The sequence below is a fragment of the Fusarium coffeatum genome (assembly GCF_003316985.1).
Source record: "Fusarium coffeatum strain FIESC_28 chromosome Unknown BRIP53273_contig_45, whole genome shotgun sequence".
Lineage (NCBI taxonomy): Eukaryota > Fungi > Ascomycota > Sordariomycetes > Hypocreales > Nectriaceae > Fusarium > Fusarium coffeatum.
Genome location: NW_022157842.1, coordinates 273,386 through 292,065, shown reverse-complemented (window position 1 = coordinate 292,065; position 18,680 = coordinate 273,386). Strand labels below are relative to the sequence as shown.

Below are 18,680 nucleotides of genomic sequence, written 5' to 3'. Positions count from 1 at the left end.
TTCAGTTTGTGTTGCATGGTTTGGCGTTAAGACACGGGATGTGATGACATATCAATGTAAAATTCGGGTCTATCTGCTATTCTTGCGCTCTCTTTTGATCGTATCGCACAACTGCTTGACACAAAACCTCTGCTCCAATTGCGCACTCCTCAGGTGTAGAGTACTCCTCCGGGTTATGGCTTACTCCTCCTTTGCATGGGATAAAGATCATGGTTGTGGGACAGTGCTTGCTCGTGTATACGCTGTCATGTCCAGCGCCACTGGAGATGTCAACTGCAGCGCCCTTTCCGAGGATTGATTCTGCGGATTCCCTCACAGCTTGGATGCAATCTGGGTGAAACTTGGTTGCTGTCGAGATCGTGTCCGTTCGCCAGCTGAGGGAGAGGGGTAGCGCAGGTGTCGAGCCAGCCAGGAGCCCGTCGACGTCTGTACCATTGGCCAAGAGGTCGAAATCTCTGCGGAGGTCCTTCTCGAGGTTCTCGACAGTCTCATTCGAGGGCGATCGGATGTCGAGGGAGAAACTGACGTGGCCAGGGATCGTGTTGGTGCTTCCGGGTGTAAGGTTGAGAATACCGGTGGACGCGAGTGCCTTGTGCTTTGTAGCCAAGCGATGCGAGTGGGTGATCAACCTCGCAGCGAGGAGCAGAGCGTCTGCTCGATCGGAGAACGGCGTCGAACCAGTGTGTGCATCTAATCAGTTAGCCAAGCCCACCTCTATCCTCAAACACATACCTCTTCCGGCGATGTCAATGGTGAACCACTTGTAAGCCTGTACCCCTTGTACGACGCCGATTTTCTTCTGCGCTCGTTCGAGAATCGGACCCTGTTCGATGTGAAGCTCAAAATGGGCTCCGATCGGGTTGGACTTGTAGCTGGCAGGTGTTTCGCCGAGGTACCCGATTCTCTCCAGCTCTGATTTGACCGTCGCATTTCCAGCGACTTCCTTCAAACTGTAAACCTTGTCTTGAGGGATTGATTCGGCCCAAACACCAGATGCCATCATGCTGATTGGGAATCGAGCACCCTCCTCACTAAACAGTCAGCTTTGTCGTTTGTCGAATGAACAACTTACTTAGTCCAGTTCACCACGCCTACCGGATACTCAGTCTCAACGTCATGGTCTTGGAGAACCTTGAGCATCTCGATACCAGCTTGGATACCCAGAATTCCGTCGTATCGCCCGCCAGAGGGTTGAGTGTCCAGGTGGCTCCCAGCCAGAGTCGGCGGTCCATCTTTGCGACCGGGGCGAATTGCGAAAATGTTTCCCACGGAATCAACAGTCACCTTGCAACCCAATCCCTTTGTTGTCTCAACAAACCAATCTCTGACTGTTTTGTCCGAGTTTGAAAGAGCCAAACGTGACATGCCGGTATCGGTCGGGTTGCTGTCTTTGTTAGCTTGGTCTTGATTTCATTGATGTACTCACTCCCCCCATTTCAGTCCAGTTCCCCATTTGCAGGTATCATGTAAAGTATCCATCAATCGCGATTGATCAACTTTGAGCTTGTTCAAGTCTGCTGCTGTCATATCTCGAGTTGAGATGTATCTTCGGAACGTGAATGCATGTCTGGGGACACGGCGACTCAGAGTCTGTCGAAGCGCTGTGCGAGAAGCCATTTTGTGATGATGAAGGTTGACGATGAATTGAATGCTCGACTTTCTCCTTTCATTGTTCTTGATGTTTTCAGAAGGTGTTCTTATGGAACAAGTGATGTGACGCCTTCTGACGACGAGTGCCCCGCTTCTCGAATAGGCAACATGAAGACATGGATGATCCCCTCCTGGTGTAAGTAATCCTGGCCTCGATTGAGTACTGAGACAACCTCATGAGTTTCGATATGGCGGTATTTCTTTGGTGTCAATTGCATTGATGAATTGTGAAAGCGTGAAAGCCTCGGTCGCCGAGTATCAGCACATCATGCCGCGGACAAAGGTGCAGGGTTTTAGTGACTGTTCTGAAGTTCAATAAATGCCGTCTTGTTCGAAAGAGATCCAATTTATGAAAATCGTGAGGAAGTTACCAGTCGCCATATCTGTTGTTCATTGAGGCATCAATGACGCACTACAGTGCACACAGTGCCCCGCACTCCTCTTACTCAACAATCCCCGCTCTCGACTCATCTCAAACCTCACAAACATTCATGCGTCTCCTTCGCCAAACCCTCAGACCCCATCGCCTCCGTCCTTTCATTAGCAGACCTTTCAGCATGTCTCAAAAAACACAAGAACCCGTCATCACCAAGCTTTCGGACCTCCCAATCGAGGAGTCCAAGTGGGTAACACTCAAGAAGATCGAGTACGTCGACCAAGTCGGCAAGGAACGAACATGGGAAGTCGCAACACGAAAGACAAGAGGCAAATCCGGTGTTGACGCCGTCGCTATGGGAAACATTCTTCTCCATCCCTCGAAACCTGCGTCAACTCTGCTCGTCATTCAATATCGACCACCTCTGGACGCCTACACTATCGAGTGGCCCGCTGGACTCATTGATGCGGAGGAGACTGCCGAAGAAGCTGCTGTTCGAGAATTCAAGGAGGAAACTGGTTATGACTGCAAGGTTTTGAGCGTCAGCCCTGCTCAAGCTGCTGACCCTGGAATGACAAACGCCAACATGCAACTAGCCATGGTCGAGGTTCAATTGAGCGAGAACGAGGAGGAGCCTGAGCAGAGATTGGATGATGGAGAGCATATTCAACGGGAGATCATTCCACTTGCTGAGTTGTATGAGCGCCTTGTTGAGTACTCGAAGCGAGAGCGAACAGTGGTTGCGGCCAAGTTGTTTCATTTTGCAGCAGGCATGCATTTCGCCCAGACACAAAAGTATTTTTAGAGAGCCTGCACGAGCCGTCAATGAATCATACTACGATTTCACTCTATGTTTCCCTTTGAAGATCGAGAAGGGACATCGGTTTCGTCGGCCTTTTCTTTCAGCACCGTGACAGCAGACAAGCAACGCCCCCAAGATAACGATTACAGTACCCTCCGACAAGTGGAAGACGAAGTCATCACCGTTCTGCAGAGGACCGACGTCTCTTAGCGACAGAGATCATGCTGTGTTGGCGTCAGTATTGGATTGGACTTGGCTGCCTCAGCGATGTTACCCGCAACGTCATCCTCGACGGTCTACTTTCTTGTACTGCCAGTTCGAGTTCGTTTTCTTCCAGCCACCCCTCTATTCGATAGGGAGCGATTGTTGTGTCACTCGTCTTACGTTGGCGATGGTGATACTCGATGAATTCCGCGCCATATGTTTACGCAGAGCTGTTGGTCCCAACTTACTTGCGCAGAAGAATCCCTTTTCCACCCCCCAGAAACTTCAATCTACATTCAACGCGAATTGCAAGCGAACTGGAGATGACTAAATCGCACAAGGTTATGTCACTTTTCGAAACGTCGTGATCCCAGCTTCATCCTGGATTTCCTCTGATAACACAGACTTTAGGTACTATCGACTTCCCAGACATTATCCCATGGTCATTTTGCCCAGCCTTAACCGTATATCATCTGAACCCTCCTTCGACCTCGACTACGAAGGGCGTCCGTATCCGAGATTATAGACCGTCTCAAAAATGAGACTTTTACCGCATATATAAGGATGAGACGCAAATCTGTGTACCAGAGAGCTCTGTAGAGGCCGCGGCTTTGGGATCAGATGCCGACTCCGCCGAGGATATTCTCGGAACGAGAGCTATAGGGAGAATCACCGCCAATAACTTGAACAGGAGATGGCGTGACTTAATGCCAGGATGTGAATTCACACAACATCTCCCACTACGACATACGATTGATCTAATACTGGTCTCAACTAGCATAAACATTCCAAATCATGTTGTCGCTTATCGCTGCGTCCAAATTCACCCAAACTTGATTTCGGAAATATTGCCGCAATAGGCAGCTAAGTCGCAGTTCAGTTTACGGAAGACTCCGAAACCAAGGAGCCATGAAATGAAACCATCTCTGGATCTTCGCATCGGCTTAAGAGCGGAGGCTGAGTCCGCCGAAGCTACTCTTGCCTGAAGTAAGAGCTCTCGGGAGGATCGCCGCCAACAAGTCAAACAAGAGATGGCAAAGCTCAAGACTCAACGCGAGGATGTGAACTTGCAGGATAAGACGATTTAATTGCCTCAACAACTACCACGACAGCACATAGACCTTTTGAATACCACGAGGATAAGCGTGTAACGTCCTGAACCGGGTCTTGACTGGCATAAAGTCACCAAAACATTTCGTCCCTATCGCTTGGTACTCGCCGCCCAAGCTTTGTGACACTCGATGCAACCGCGACGCAAAGCGCAGCCCTCTCTAGACTATCGGCTGGTCAGCCTCGTCTATAAACAGCGATTGTCGCGAAAACTACGGCGAGAAAAGATTCCTGAACTCCGAGACCAAGTCAACACGCCCGATCAATTCTCAACAAGCTCTATGGACGGGCCAAGTTTGAAGACGTGGACACGAACACGTATGTTCAAGCCAGACGTACGTCAAGGCACTGATTCGACTCGACCAGACAAAGGACCATACTCTACAAGCTACCATGCTCCTTCGACAGATCTTTACAAGACAAGCTGTTACTTTTTTGATCCTCCCGAAGTCCACAAAAGCATTCCAAACCTCCGAGGTAGTGCATGAATCAAGTAACTCTGCCGATGTGTAAGTTTACCCCAGATCAACTCTCCCACAAACAGTGGATCAGAAGCTGTTCTCAACTGTCGTCCCAGACTAACAACTCGACATATGGTTCACCGAACCCTCAAAAAGATGGAGACCGTCCAGATTACGTGCGAACATCACCTCCATTTGAGTTGATTGTACTGGCTTTGTCAACGAAGGCCTACTGCCATACATGAACCACAAGGTTACAAACTCAATTCAACTACCCACCGGTCGCCGCTTTATACCGTCGTCTCTGAGTCCGCCGGGCTCGCGACAATCCGCATGTGGCCGACCGAACTTGCACGAGCAACCTCCAGACCCCCTTCCGACATACTGTCAATCGATTCAAGGATGTTTTGGACAACAACAGTCTCTGCCATCTTGCTAAAAGCGGTTAAGATGGAGAAAATATGTCAGCTGAAAATACGTCAGCAAGCATGAGGCAAGGGCTATCACTCATCTTTTTCAAAAGTTAAAAGCTAATTCAACACCAACCAGACCAGGTCTGTGATTTGACATGTTATGGGGGGGTGTCAACGCTACCCGCGATTGACACACTAAATGGCGATCTCGCGGATGCATCCGTTTCCAGCCGCGCCGGACAGCTTTCAGCTGTCCGGAGATCATTGGCGATCTCTACCATTACCAGTCTATCCATCAGCCGCCGCAAAATTATGTTTCAGAACCCCGCGTTCAAGAACCTGTAAGATCGTACCGGGTGTCTTGGCAAGGTTTATACACGGACAAGCTCTGGAATGGAGCCCCCAGATAAGGCACGAATTGATGCCAACGTGGTGTAATTGGACTGCGCGACATCAGAGTGCAGCGGGCAGGACAGAGTGAGGCACCGCTTCAGTCAACAGCCGCAATCCGAGACATTATACAGAGTGCTAAAAGGTATATATATATTCGACTATCGCGTCCCTTTTGCTGTCTTCTGAATCTCATCCTCTTCCGTAACCTACATCCCGAGAGTTCTTACTACGACTCCTTCCTCATACTATTTTACACAATCGTCACTATGGGAGGCGCCGGTGCTACTTCCGAGGCCATTAGAAAAAGCGGCATCGTCCCTAGCATGCTCGAAAACCTCAATGGACTCCATGGGCCGCCTTATAAGGTACATATAGAATCGACTTCTCTCTGCTCAAACATGCGCTAAATATATGGCAGCCCACTGGAAACAATGACAAGGATGCCCAGGCCTTGCGCGACCGTCTGTACGAGTACAATAAGAAGCGCTTCTTCGACGAGTTCTCGTACCCGTACCAGAGGAACCAAACCCGTCCTGACCGTTGGGACCGAGAAGGCGAGGTTATTGGAAAAGATGGGTTCGCCAGCTTCCCCATCGAAGAAATGAACAACGTTCGCTGGTACGTCGAAAACCGTATTATTCAAGGGGCGGATAATCTTCCTGAAAAAGAGAAGAACGAGTTCAAGGCCGACGTCGTAAACATGGTTCAATCCCTCATCATGACGGATGACTACGGCTGGCAGGCAGATGAGTTTGCGCGCACGTATGGCGACTTGAGGATCGAGGGCATGATCATCTGGGATGTGATCAACGCGCCAGACCCTTCGGGAAACAACCCAAACTCTCAGCGGCTTATGGTCTTGCATTATGCAGGCGTTGGGTACCCTCGACGGAAGAACTAAATGTACATAAGTAATCTTTAGAAGTCCTTCTAAATTACTGTTAACTAGTCTGAGAATGCTTCAAACAATAGTTGTCAATAAACGACTGCGCCGAGGGTTGCGATGTTTTGGAAATATTTACAACATGCGGCTTCAGACCAGTACATTCGCCCAAGGGATAGTCATGGTCGGAAAGTTGAGAACTGACTGTAGACAACTCTTGTATTTGCTCAGCAAGATCCTTGTTAGACTTATTGCCATGATTTATATTTATTATTCCTGCCGTCAGATTATCACAACTAAGCTGCCGAGTTACTTCCCGAGTAGTGCTTGGAATAATGTATCGTTCATGCGATGTCCCTACATGATGCTCACTGGAGCGATGATTAGAAGAGACTTCAGTCGTAGCCTAAGAGAAGCCTGCTTTGAAGAAGTCTGGCAGTGTTTGCCAGCTGGTGCACGATGCTACGCAGCAACAGTGGTAGGCAGCCGCGCTCTTCCTTTCACCAAAATCTTTTTCTCTCCCTAGATCTCTTCACTCCATCACGGAATACTTCTGATAATCTTCTTCTCCCTCCACTCATTTCACACTTCACACCGCACCCGTCATCCCAAACATTCCACCCAATCCTTGACATTGCCAGTGACTTCCTCACGATGAACCGTCAACAAAGTGGGTAAAGACTCCAGCTAGTTGATTCCAAAATACTGACCCTAATGAAGAGCGCAAATTTGACGACTTTCTCATTCAAAATAGGTCAGGAACTCAGAAGACCGCCGATGAGATGATCAAGGCCGCACTTGACGACCAACTAAGCGAACTTGCTGAGAAACGAGGAGAAGATCTTTTCCGGGAGGAGCAGAAGAGTGCGGCATTGGAGAAAGAACGTGATGAAGCTCTCAACAGGGCAAATCAAGCAGAGAAAGAAGTATTAGAATCCAAGGATACGCTCGAGAAGGTCGACCTTATGAAGAAACATCTTGACAACATACTGGCTATCAAGGAGGCCAAGATCGCATCTCTCGAGTCGCAACTCGCCAACATTAATGCCCTATTGAGAGAGGATTCGCCCGTCGTCTGAACTCTAGCACTCAAATACGAGTCATAACTTCAATTGTGGCATGGACTTGGAAGGAAGCGACTCATCCCGGTTGTAAGTAGGTGCTTGGAACTTGGAGATAGATGTTAGACAGCCGACTTACCGTTTCCAACCTCTAGTTATCGAGCCAGGGCTTCATGAGGGAAGAGATTCTGGGAAGGCTTGAGAGGACATGCATAGGCCAGACAGTATCCAGGCCGTCAGGATAAGCATTTCACAGCCACATTGGATTCGGAAAAAACGGGACACAAGTAAATGCTGCATTTAGCCTTGGGACTGCATCATCGAGATGCGATAATAACCTAGCTACGCTCTCTGAATCTACATAAGTGAGGATACATGCTGCAAACCAGCCGAATGAATCGATGTCTATGAAGTGCAGAGACGGAGGCCTGTCTGACAGTCAACACTCGTGGCGATAGCAAACGCATTGATCTCCTACCCTCCGCAAATGACTGGAATCTTATCATGCCCCGGGGAAATGTTTTCAGGGAGCTCATCAGTGTTTGTTTGCCAATCTTTGACAGTGTTTGCCAGCTGGCGGATGATAATATGCAGCGCAGTGCTAGGCAGCCTATTCACCTATTCACCTATTCACTAAATAATTCATCAGGCATCTCTTTATTTACCTTTCTCCTCACCTTTTTTCCTCCTCTCATAATCTTCTTCTCACACCACTCATTCCGCATAACACCTGTCCCTTCAAACAACGCGATTCTTCAACTGACTGCCTCACGATGCAGCCCAGTGAGTATAGTCTCCGGATAGTTGACGCCAAAAACACTGACCTCGATGTAGATCATGATCCTGTCGAGCGCCACGGCCACGATGCCTCGATGACTCGGGAGACTGTCGAAGAGATGATCGCAGCTGCCCTTAGCCGAGCTGCACTCAACCCACGAACCGCCGTCCTTAACGAGAACGACCAGGGACATTTTGACCAGTACCAGAAGAAGATCGCGGTCCTCGAACACCAACGCGACGAAGCCCTCGAGAAGGTGAAGGCCCTCGAAAACGAACGCGACGGACCCCTCTCAAAGATCGCAGTCCTCGAAAAGGAACGTGACGAAGCCCTCTCAAAGATCACAGGCCTCGAAAAGGAACGCGACGAAGTCCTCAGCCAAGTCGAGGATGCAGAAATCGATGCCCAGCAAGCCTGGGACTATGCCAACATGCGGATCAATCGCAAGCAGAAAAGATTTGACAACATACTGGCTATCAAGGAAGCCAAGATCGCTCGTCTCGAGTCTCAGCTGGCTAATCTCCATTCTCTGTCGAACAGTGATGCGACTGTCGCCTCGACCACCGCTCGCCCCGAAGATCGAACTGAGTTGGCATCACAGGAGGACACGTTTCCCAGCAGCGAGACCTCATCTGTATTCAGCTTTTGATCTAGTCAGATCTGAGCAGCAAACTTTAGACCGAGATTAGATGTCCGGAATGTACTTAGCTACTAGAATATTCTGATATTCAACGATATGCCAACGAGCAAACCTTCTCAAAACAAGTGAATAACACGGACATGACACTTCGAAAGACCCTATATGGCACCGAAGTGGTGAAGTCAACATTTTGGATGACATTATTAAGTGAGAAGGAGTCTTGAATTGGCGATGATACAATGGCAGAACTTAACGAATGTAAACAATAGACAGTTCTCTCCAATAACCCCACATGAAAGACTCCATTGTTCGTCGCTTCTACGGCTGACACTACCTCAACTTTGCCTCCTCACCACCATTATTTGTTGTGGATTTATCCTTTCTCAATACTCTGTTCACTTGAGCTACAATGGAACTGGGCTCAGCTTACCGGAGCCGTGAACTTCAGGCCTAGGCCAACTCGTCAGCTTGGTCCAACTGCATACAGTAGCTACTTTGGGATGTTGCCCAATCAGTCCCCGAAGGGTATGAGATACTCGGCGATAAGGAAACTATGAGCAGAAACTGTATTCATGTCCTGGAACCAAGTCACACTGATAACACCAAAGAGTGAACTGAGGACATCGATGAGAACACTGGATAGTTGGAGGAGCCTCATCTGAAATCGTGACTCGAATCATCACCCTGGTCGAATTTTGGAGTCTTAGCCTTTTATAGACAACTGAAAGGACAGAACTGGAGGAAACAGCCCTAACAGTCCCTCCTGGGCAATACCAGGTCAGCCTTGTCCAACTCCTGCTACTACTACTAGGTTTGCTGGCCCTGGCACGTTTGGTGCTATCTCAGACCAAATGTAAGTGATGAGAGTATTAGCAGATGGCAGAAAGACGAAGTTGAATTGGCGAGGCTGAATAGCATTCTCCCTAGAAAGCAAGGTGAAAGCTTACTCGTTGCTTTGGAGCTCAGAGCAGATTTGGGAATGTTTAGTGATCCAGGGGCTAGTTCTATCTGGCAACTGCATACAGAACGAGAGTCGAGATATCACAAGTTATGATTCAGATGGGAAACGCCATTATCGAATACAGGAACGGCATCGAGGAGAATGTGAGCTAGAGATTCAGCTAGTGTGATATATTCCCTAACGGACTTTAGAAGTGAAAGTTTATAAAGAGCTAATCTTTTGCTTAATACTTAGCAGGTGTATATTAATAGTATGTATAGCAAATTAAAAAGATAGATATCCGACTACTAGTATTGGTGGAGTCGGTCTTTGACGCAAGACCGCAGATTGTACTAGAGGTGTTAGTCCTACCAAAACCACAACCATTACTATTTCAAGCCTCAGCAGCAGCCAGGCCGATACATACATTGAAGTCTTTAAACTCTACAAAGAGATGTATGGGACTACGCGCGAAACAGGTAACGAATAAGAAGGGGAAACTGGTTGTTGGGGATGATCGTGGTGCTCTATCCTAGAGCTCTTGAGATCCGGAACTAATCAACAACTTGCTTTTTGAGATGTTGGACGGGTCATATACTCTACTCTAGATAGTGAGTGACTGAACCCGTTGTTTCCATCATGGAGTGATGTCGATTGAGAGTTTGAGCCTCGGCGTCGGATACCTACCTAGATACTAGTCTTCACACCTGGGTAATGGTAAGATGTGCAGGCATCATATGGATGATTCACATGCTCAAACTCCAGAAGATAATGGTTCTTCTGGGGTTTTTACTCGCAAAGACATGAGAGTGAGGTTGTTGCACTTCTAAGGGGTCGGGCCTGCACCTTCCACGACGGGCCACTGCTCCTGCCTTCTCACTCCTGCCTTTCCACTCCTACCTTCCCATCCTGACTACTCACTACCAACTCCTGAGTCTCCCTCCCCCCCAACAAATTTCCACTTACCTTCAACATCAGCTCCCACCATCTACCAAAGATACCAGGAAGCTTACCACAAACACTGGCAGCCAATACTTGCCATCGACTTACTACAAATTTCAGTAAGCATCCAGTGTCTGTTTGGAGTATCGCCTGCCATGAGTTCACAAAAGCGACCTCATGAGGCTGATGACAATCAGCCTAACAGGAGGCAAGACACGGGCCCTCCAACGAGCGGCCAAGAGGACCCCTCAGCATTGACTGAGGAACTCCTGTCCGATGGCCGTGATGAGAGCCAATTACAGGGCCAAAGCCAGTTTCCGCCGGCTTTCAGCCAGTTGCCATCTGGCCAAGGCGAGCTTCTTAGACATGAAGAAGTGTCGTCGTACGAGAACATCTCTGGGGCCAGCAGTTTCCTTTCTCAAATGGCACATGATGATGAAGTTTCCGATCGCTTGGATGCTCTCAGAGCTGACTATGAAAGGCTCAAAACTGATTTTGATCAGTTCAGATCGCTCATGGCTGGCCGCAGCAGCCCACTCGAAAGGTCCATTACAATGGATCTTATTGAACGAGTGCAAGCTCTGGAAAGGGAAGCCAAAGCTCCCTCCAAAAGGGATTTGCTTGCTGAGAATCAGCGACTCAGCCGAGAGGTTGAGACTATCAAAGCCTCCCATGACGAGGCTCAGACTGAGGTAGCAAGGCTACGCCAACAGGTAGATGCTGCCAATGTCTCTCGGGATGAAGTCGAGAGAGAGGCAGAGCGCCTGCAAGAAGACAACCGCCGGCTTGAGATGGCGGTTGCAACCAAGACCATGGAACTCGCAAACATGCGCAGCGAGAAAGACCAACTCGCTCGTTCCCTGAACAATGCCTGGGCGGAGATAGCCTCTCTTAGGGCTGATGAAGCTTAGTTGGCGTAACCTTGATCAAGGTGAAAAGTCGTCGATAAGGACAAGTATACTCGGGCTGGCAATGCCGCATCAGAACAAGGAGTACACTCAAGTGACGGGCGAAAGCCAACGTCACATCGATGGTTCCTCAAGTTGAGGACACCTCTTGATTCACACCACTCCAACGCTGTAGGAGTCGGTTTGAGTATTGGGAAGCCAGATGGCTTCCCCGAGACAAACAGTTGCATCTCAGGATGAACGAATGTTCTTTTGAACCGTCCAGGGATGCTATAGATACTACTCAATATAATCACATTACCGCTTTCACAGTACTCGCTGCCAGTGACTGAATTGATGCTCTTGATACATGAAACTTTGTCTGGGCCATTGACTGAGGCAGATGGATATAATGACAGCTACTCACTAACAGATAGACTTTTAGGACACCAATACGGTACTGTCAAGGATGCCATCATCAGTTACTTCCTAATTCTCAAAGGCAGTGTCTCGGAAGCAAGTTTCTTACCAGTGTCTTTGTTGATCATTTGTGCAGTTGTTCACGAGCAGCGACGTGGCTCGTGTAGGGACGAAATGAACGAGACGTGAGACGTACGAGGGCCCGGTCGTCCCAAAGCCAGATCTCCAAGGTTGCATGGGTAGCTTCAGCTCTCGAACTTATGAAGCGGGAACAGTTCGATCAGTTATTATGTCAACAGGAAATATAGATATTGGTTGTTCATGTGATAGCGGTGCATTTGCTATATCTTCTGTTCTTATTCTGTTCATGCTTTCCATGCACGCTGATGTTAAGCGTCAGTAAAGCTGCAATTTTGTCAAGTAATCTTTTACCGTCAAAGGAAAGGTATCCCAGCATAACACCAGCATAACACCAGCATCATTAGCATCATTAGCATCATTAGCATAAGCAATAAACGAGAATATCTATGACCTTTTATTCTTAGGAAGCTGAACATCACCGAACACTCTGCAGTCGACAACGGACGAAGAACCGTCTCCCGCTTGTTCTGCTCACGAACCGATCTTGAACCCAGATCTGAGAAAGACTTCACTGCAGTTTGCGATTTGCGACCAGGCGACGTCGAGCGGCGACAAGACGTCCTTGTCGGACGAAGCACCAACTGAACAGCTCTCGAGCGCCCTCGATAAGACCGGAAGCGTACACGATCCCCCAAGTTCCCGAGACACGTATCGCACCCGATTCCATTGCGTATCGTCGAATACCTACAGTGGCATAAAGCCTTCGTCAATCCGTACTGCGCCGATCTTTCCTCCGAAATCCGACCGAGTCTATCGATTGACCTTGTGCGATGACCCGACACCCCGAAGGGAGGACACCGCCCCGCCGACCGTGCCTCAACGGTGACTAGACCAATGATGGAATACGTGTTGTCCAAATTGGGGAAACCAAGCACCCTTGTCGCAGTGTGGGTAGCGCCTGTTTGTCTTGTCGTGGCGGGTGGGACCAAAAAGCTTAATTGAACATCAATTGTAGTGCCGTGGTATCATATCGAGAGGTTCGAAGACAGCTCCAGACATCGTCCCTGGAGGGTATCGAGAGGCGAGCTTCTTTCTTGCCAGATGACTATCGCATCGTCGTTCGCGTAGGCTCGTATTCGCTCGTCTGTATCCGTTCATTCCTGTACAGTTCCATCAATATGTCACCATCTGGAATTCACATTTTGGGCCATTCTGAGAGTCCAACTGCATGTTCAATTCCACTATGTAGAAGCAACCCAACGCCGACTATCCACCGCAATTGCTTCATGTCCACATCATCAAATTCCGAACCGTCGTCCATCGTGCAATGTATCTGCTGGAGCCGTTAGTGTTTGCAAATAAACAGAAGACGATGCGACTAACCAACTACCAACATGAAAGCTGAGAGGTGCTTCTCGGGTGTCAAGACATCGAGAGCTCGGCCTCCACCAAGGTCAAACCTACCCTCATAAGATCGAGGGACCGACTGCTTCGCCTATCGATGCCGATAGCTTGATCCTACCACTTGGTTTTGCCCGAAGAATAGAGGTCAAAAGTCAATAGCCCAGACACGGGCTCCATGGTAGGTGTAACTCCAATCGCGGAACTAGATGCGATCACTCCCGTATAACCGGTGAATAACGTTGAGGTAACTGCGTCCAGGATCCTTGGGCAGGGAATCGACATCCCTCTCTGTATCCCATTGCGCTTGGATATCATGGAAATCGGGACGGGCTTGAACCTTCTTAGCAAACGCCGAAGTCCAAGGAACCGCGCTGGGTATGGCACCTGGGCCCGCCTCCTTCAGATACTCTTCAAGGTACCACTGCCACGCCGGTCGATCAGGACTAGTGTGCAGCATTGGCCGGTTGCTTCGCTCGTAGACAAGGAGCTCGGCCTTCTCCTTGGTCGACATCTGCTTAAACTGATCACAGATGTCTACGGGATGTTCCGATGTGTTGCACAATATGCAGCCAGGAATATAGCCCTGAGGCGCAAAGAGACAGTCCCTTATAGGATGGTGCTTCCTGCAGCTGAGGCAAGATATCCCTGGCTGGGAGGAAAAAACCTTAATTCGTTTTTCGCGGGTCTCCTGAGGACGGGTCGAGGATGTCACATGTTGGGCTGTCTCCTTGAGGAATGAGGGCTGTTCTGGACGCATGGGCTCGTTTGAAAGCTCCACAGCTATCGACCCAGAGCTTTGCATAACCTCCTCACCAGCAGCAACAAGGTCCGGCATGTGGGTGGTGTTTCCAGTCACCCGGAAAGTTGGACTCGTGGCTGCGAAGCAGCGTTGGCTAACACCCCCGACGGATCCGTTTCCGCTCATGCCAACAGTGTTGGCAGAGGAGTCTTGGGGACCTCTGTTGTCCAAGGCAAAACCGCGGGAATCACGTTTAAGGCCTCGAGCATCGCCATAACTGGGCAGACCAAGTACAGGTGCAGTTGTAGCTGTAGTCGTATCCGCAGGGGTAGCCGTAGGTGCTGGCAAGACGTTGGCGCGGTTAGAATCAACGTTCATGGACGCTCGTAACATCTCAACACGTCTTTGTGCGCGAGCAAGTTCGAGCTTCTTTTCATCGGCCTCGACCTGCTTCTGTTCAGCCTCAAGCTGTTGTTGAGCGATCTGTCGACGTCGTCTGGAGGTCTCAAGTTGCAGCTCAAGGGATTCAATCTCTAAGCGCTCGACCTCGTTTTGAGCAGCGGCAAGTTCTGACAGCGTGGGCGAAGTTATCGGTGTTGTAATGTTTGAGTTTCTGCGATGGCTTTGCGAGGAGAGAAGATGGAGGTATGCTCCACACAGGAAGGTAACGGGTAACTGCCGTTTCTGCCTGGCACTGGCAGATTCTGTAGAATATTGTAAATAAACCGTTATCGCTCTTATCTACTAGCGTCGATAGCTTTTTATTATACATTTTTTTATTGTAGAGTTCTTTTATTGTAGAGTTCTTTTATTATAGAGTTTATCTGCCATCATATTTAGATCAGCTAACAACCTCGCTACTCGATCCTACCGCGTTCCTTTCAACCCATGAAAACACTCAGTTTGGCCTTGTTTAACATCCATGTTCAATGGAGCGCAGTTTTACTCTTCGTGCCTTGCTCAGGAGTTCTGGTAGTGTTCTCGTTAACCTTTCAAAAACCTATTCTGGACTCCGAGTTATCGTTGCAAGCCAGATGTCGACTGTTTCGGTTCTGCTAGGGTTTGCCGGTTTCATGGTCTTTTCAAGATGGACATCATATCCCCTCTCGCCGGAAGAAAATGTCTCCATAGTCAGCGTTACTACCGCAGCAGGAGCAATGCCAGTCACCGCCGGCTTCACTGGCATTATTCCAGCCCTCGATTATCTGATCGGAACAACGGAGAATGGGCCTTTGACTCTCCAGTCGCACGACCTTATTCTTTGGTGAATAGAGTTATGCCTCGTTGGCCTAATCTTCGCCTCTTGGCTGAGGCCTTCCTTTGTTGACAGCTGGAGAGAAGACTAACCTTGGCCTGGTGCAAGAGTCACTGCGCAGTTGGTCAAATCACTGCATCAGTTGCCGCCCGATGACATGGTGAGACGATTTGACACCGCATCAACGCCGGTCCTTGAGGAGGAGTCTGACCATGAACACCAAAACTCCTCTCGGATGGAAGATCACTCACTTTTAGAATCTTCGCCATCAACCGAAGGAGAACCAGAAGTACAATCTCTTTTGAAGGGTGGCTTCGCGGCTGGGGCATTGGTAAGTCGGCTGCTGGTCTACATTTGATGCATTATTGACAAAATTCCAGACTATCTTTATGACCTTTTACCGGCTCTTCGTAACCTTCCACTATTCGGAATCGATGCAGAAAAAAGTAGGCTTCGGTCTATTGATCTTTCGCCTGGATTCATTGGCCAGGGCATAATCATCCCGTTGCATATGCTTGTCGGTAGCATTGTCGGAGTGGTATTCTGTCTACATATGCCAAGAATAAGGGCTGTGCTCCGGGTGATGTTGACGATGGGAAAAACGGATCCCGAAGCTGGATCATTTGGGTCAGTCTATCGGCTTTGTCTGCAGACGTCTTTGTGAGGCTCTCTTACCTTCTTATCAGCCCGCTCTGGTATGCATGGCTCGAAAGGTCCAGAAGCTCGCAGTCGTCAGCCAGCAACTTGGAATCTGTATCTCACCCTTCTTCGGCATACGATACCTTCGCTTCAACCAGACAGACGACCGCATCCCTTGGAAGCCCACCATAGACAAGTCTTTCGTGTCCACCAAGCTTTTAAGCGTCGATAGCTGTGTATCTAATCGCCGTGGCCTGGACCTTCGGCAGCTTTAACCCGTGACATACTCTCTTGTCGATTTTACTATCGATACCCATGGCGGTCGTAGGGATCCGATCTCTGGCGGAAACGGACTCCCGACTGGAGTGGCCCCGTTCGTTGTGAGAACAGCTATCATCTTTGCAGCACTGACCGTCATCAAAATGAGATACTCCGACCAACGGTGGGACAAGTTTATCCCGAGTGGTGTGGCATCCGCTATTGGTATGTGCAAATTGTAAGCAGGTTCGGCGTTATGCTGACGCGAACATAGGAATTCACAATACATCTTCTTTCACGATCACACGAGCCCCCGGGGGCCTTGTATGTTGGGTACATACAACAAGTCAGACAATTCAATGTCACGGAATATAGGCGTCGGGATGAATATATAGAAATTGGATAGAAACAAACGGTGTCCCACAGGACTATCCCCGCCAGAAGCCTACCCGCATTGAAACACCACGCAGGACAAAGGCAGATACTCCCGAGCAGGTAGATAGAGTAATAAAAAGAATTGCTTGACTGACAATAGCTGAGAGTACCAAAAATGACAAGACTGGGATTCGAACCCAGGCCCCTTTCGAGACTGCGAATCGTTACTAGTTCGTATAGAACCTGAACACAGCGCCTTAGACCGCTCGGCCATCTTGCCTTGTGCATAAAGTTTACCAAAGCCGTATAACAGCCCCGGCTGAGATTGACGGCCGTCGAAGCCTGAGTGTTTTCTGCAATATCCCATTGTCCATGTTTGGAGGACATTTTCTATAGTGTGAGGTTCTCTGCGTGGCTAGTTTTGTCTTCATTGTTAAAAGTGACGTTGATTGTGGTTTGATGTTCCAGTGTTAGATGTGAATACAAGGAATTGATGGACCAGGCTATGGCTACCACACAGCTACATGCCCAGAAACAACTACGATATGAACTAACTAAATTTCTCTATCCATATCGGTTTCCCTCGAAGATAGCTCTCTCATGAGACGCATTACTTTGTCGTTCATCGTAATGTTGCTTATCAGAGGTGTAGGGTGAGTTGCTCGGTGAGAAACAGCCGAAGATCAGCCACGGCGGGCAACCCCACATTACTGGCCCGCCGCAAAGCCTTTAAATTTTGCGCGGATCGCGTTCCTTCTCTTTTTCTTTTCTTTTCTCTTTATGACCCTTCCATTCAAATAAATGTGAGTACCAACAACGCAAATGCATTTCTCAAGACCCATCGCTAATAGTTACCTCGCAGATGATGAGAACCGCGTGCTTAATATGATGCAGTGCCTTCTCTCCGGACCCAGAAACCCTCTGCCTTTCGGGGCAGCTTAAGTGGTTTCTGGGCGAGGTGAGGTTGGTACCATGAAATGGGCGTTCGACACACCGACCTTGTTTATCATCGGACGCGTTGAAAAAAAGCTCTGACTTATGAAGAATGGAAAGGGATTCTTGGTTCGTGCGACTGGGGAAACCTGGTAGCAGAAATTGAACTGTACCCGAAAGGTAAGAAAGTTTGCAATGGGGACCTGGGGGAGCGAGTTTCAAGTGAGACTACGCTATCTTTATCTAGCAAAGAATTGATCGTTTTCTGTATGCAATTATTGAACCCTGTGCACTTTGAGTGATTGCCTTTTGCCTAAATCTCGTATGGCCCGAGATGAAAGGACCTTTCGTGATACGTGAAGAACGAAAATGCCATGTCACAAGCATCCGAATGTGAACAAACAGCTGCAAACTCCTCTCCTGTACCTGGTAATGCTTCCGAAAGTCTGCATGTCTAGACGCGACGAGAAAGAAAAAACTGTCAGTCCCCAGATTTTCTCATCTCTCGTGGATATCACCATCTCCTTCAGTGGAGCGTCTTGGCGCATCAAGTCCCTTTGAAATGAAAGAATCCATGGTGACGACATTCGTAGCGTCCCCTGGAATTTAGTGATAGTGCCCGCCAATATCGGAGTAGAGCACGTTTCCGGAGGATAAGAGTTTGGGGGATACCAGTGAAGAGGCCTCTGTAATCGTTCTTGGCGCAAGTACCTCCTTATCAACCATCCCCACCTTCTTGTCCTACAGTCCAGCCCAACCTCCAAAGCTAGAGCCGTCCCTCCCAAAATCAACCAGAGTCAGGTCCAACCTGCCCGACCACACGCCCCTCCCCTTGTCCTGCCACGCCCCAGAATCGTCCACGTCCCCCGGGCGCGGATACGGACGCACACTCGTCTCTCTCGGTCAATCTCTCTTTCTTCTTCAAGTCCCTCTCTTTTGCGCTGGACTTGAAGCCACACGACACGATTCGACTCGACAGCACAGGACTCGACACGGCGACATCTTCATTACAGTCATTTCTATCGCCGCATCGATT

At 49.0% G+C, this 18,680-nt stretch overlaps 7 protein-coding genes across 7 annotated transcripts; 5 read left to right on the top strand and 2 right to left on the bottom strand.

The window, feature by feature from the left end:
• Nucleotides 1-76: 76 nt before the first annotated feature.
• On the bottom strand, nt 77-1,617 carry FIESC28_02102 (uncharacterized protein; the record flags this gene model as incomplete). Its single annotated transcript, XM_031156252.1, has 4 exons — nt 77-690; nt 733-1,031; nt 1,073-1,384; nt 1,427-1,617. 4 exons carry the CDS (start codon nt 1,615-1,617, stop codon nt 77-79), a joined length of 1,416 nt encoding a protein of 471 aa, XP_031019785.1.
• Nucleotides 1,618-2,207: 590 nt separating this feature from the next.
• Nucleotides 2,208-2,831, top strand: FIESC28_02101 (uncharacterized protein; the record flags this gene model as incomplete). The annotated part of the gene is made up of 1 exon (XM_031156251.1): nt 2,208-2,831. One exon carries the CDS (start codon nt 2,208-2,210, stop codon nt 2,829-2,831), a length of 624 nt encoding a protein of 207 aa, XP_031019784.1.
• Nucleotides 2,832-5,675: 2,844 nt separating this feature from the next.
• FIESC28_02100 (uncharacterized protein) lies at nt 5,676-6,310 on the top strand (the record flags this gene model as incomplete). The annotated part of the gene is made up of 2 exons (XM_031156250.1): nt 5,676-5,774; nt 5,828-6,310. The coding sequence occupies 2 exons, from the start codon at nt 5,676-5,678 to the stop codon at nt 6,308-6,310; spliced, it is 582 nt and encodes a 193-aa protein (XP_031019783.1).
• Nucleotides 6,311-6,946: 636 nt separating this feature from the next.
• FIESC28_02099 (uncharacterized protein) lies at nt 6,947-7,371 on the top strand (the record flags this gene model as incomplete). The annotated part of the gene is made up of 2 exons (XM_031156249.1): nt 6,947-6,962; nt 7,013-7,371. The coding sequence occupies 2 exons, from the start codon at nt 6,947-6,949 to the stop codon at nt 7,369-7,371; spliced, it is 375 nt and encodes a 124-aa protein (XP_031019782.1).
• A 755-nt stretch (nt 7,372-8,126) lies between these two features.
• Nucleotides 8,127-8,780, top strand: FIESC28_02098 (uncharacterized protein; the record flags this gene model as incomplete). Its single annotated transcript, XM_031156248.1, has 2 exons — nt 8,127-8,136; nt 8,188-8,780. The coding sequence occupies 2 exons, from the start codon at nt 8,127-8,129 to the stop codon at nt 8,778-8,780; spliced, it is 603 nt and encodes a 200-aa protein (XP_031019781.1).
• Nucleotides 8,781-10,808: 2,028 nt separating this feature from the next.
• Nucleotides 10,809-11,564, top strand: FIESC28_02097 (uncharacterized protein; the record flags this gene model as incomplete). The annotated part of the gene is made up of 1 exon (XM_031156247.1): nt 10,809-11,564. The coding sequence occupies one exon, from the start codon at nt 10,809-10,811 to the stop codon at nt 11,562-11,564; it is 756 nt and encodes a 251-aa protein (XP_031019780.1).
• Nucleotides 11,565-13,647: 2,083 nt separating this feature from the next.
• Nucleotides 13,648-15,108, bottom strand: FIESC28_02096 (uncharacterized protein; the record flags this gene model as incomplete). Its single annotated transcript, XM_031156246.1, has 2 exons — nt 13,648-14,878; nt 15,056-15,108. 2 exons carry the CDS (start codon nt 15,106-15,108, stop codon nt 13,648-13,650), a joined length of 1,284 nt encoding a protein of 427 aa, XP_031019779.1.
• Between the last annotated feature and the right edge of the window lie 3,572 nt (nt 15,109-18,680).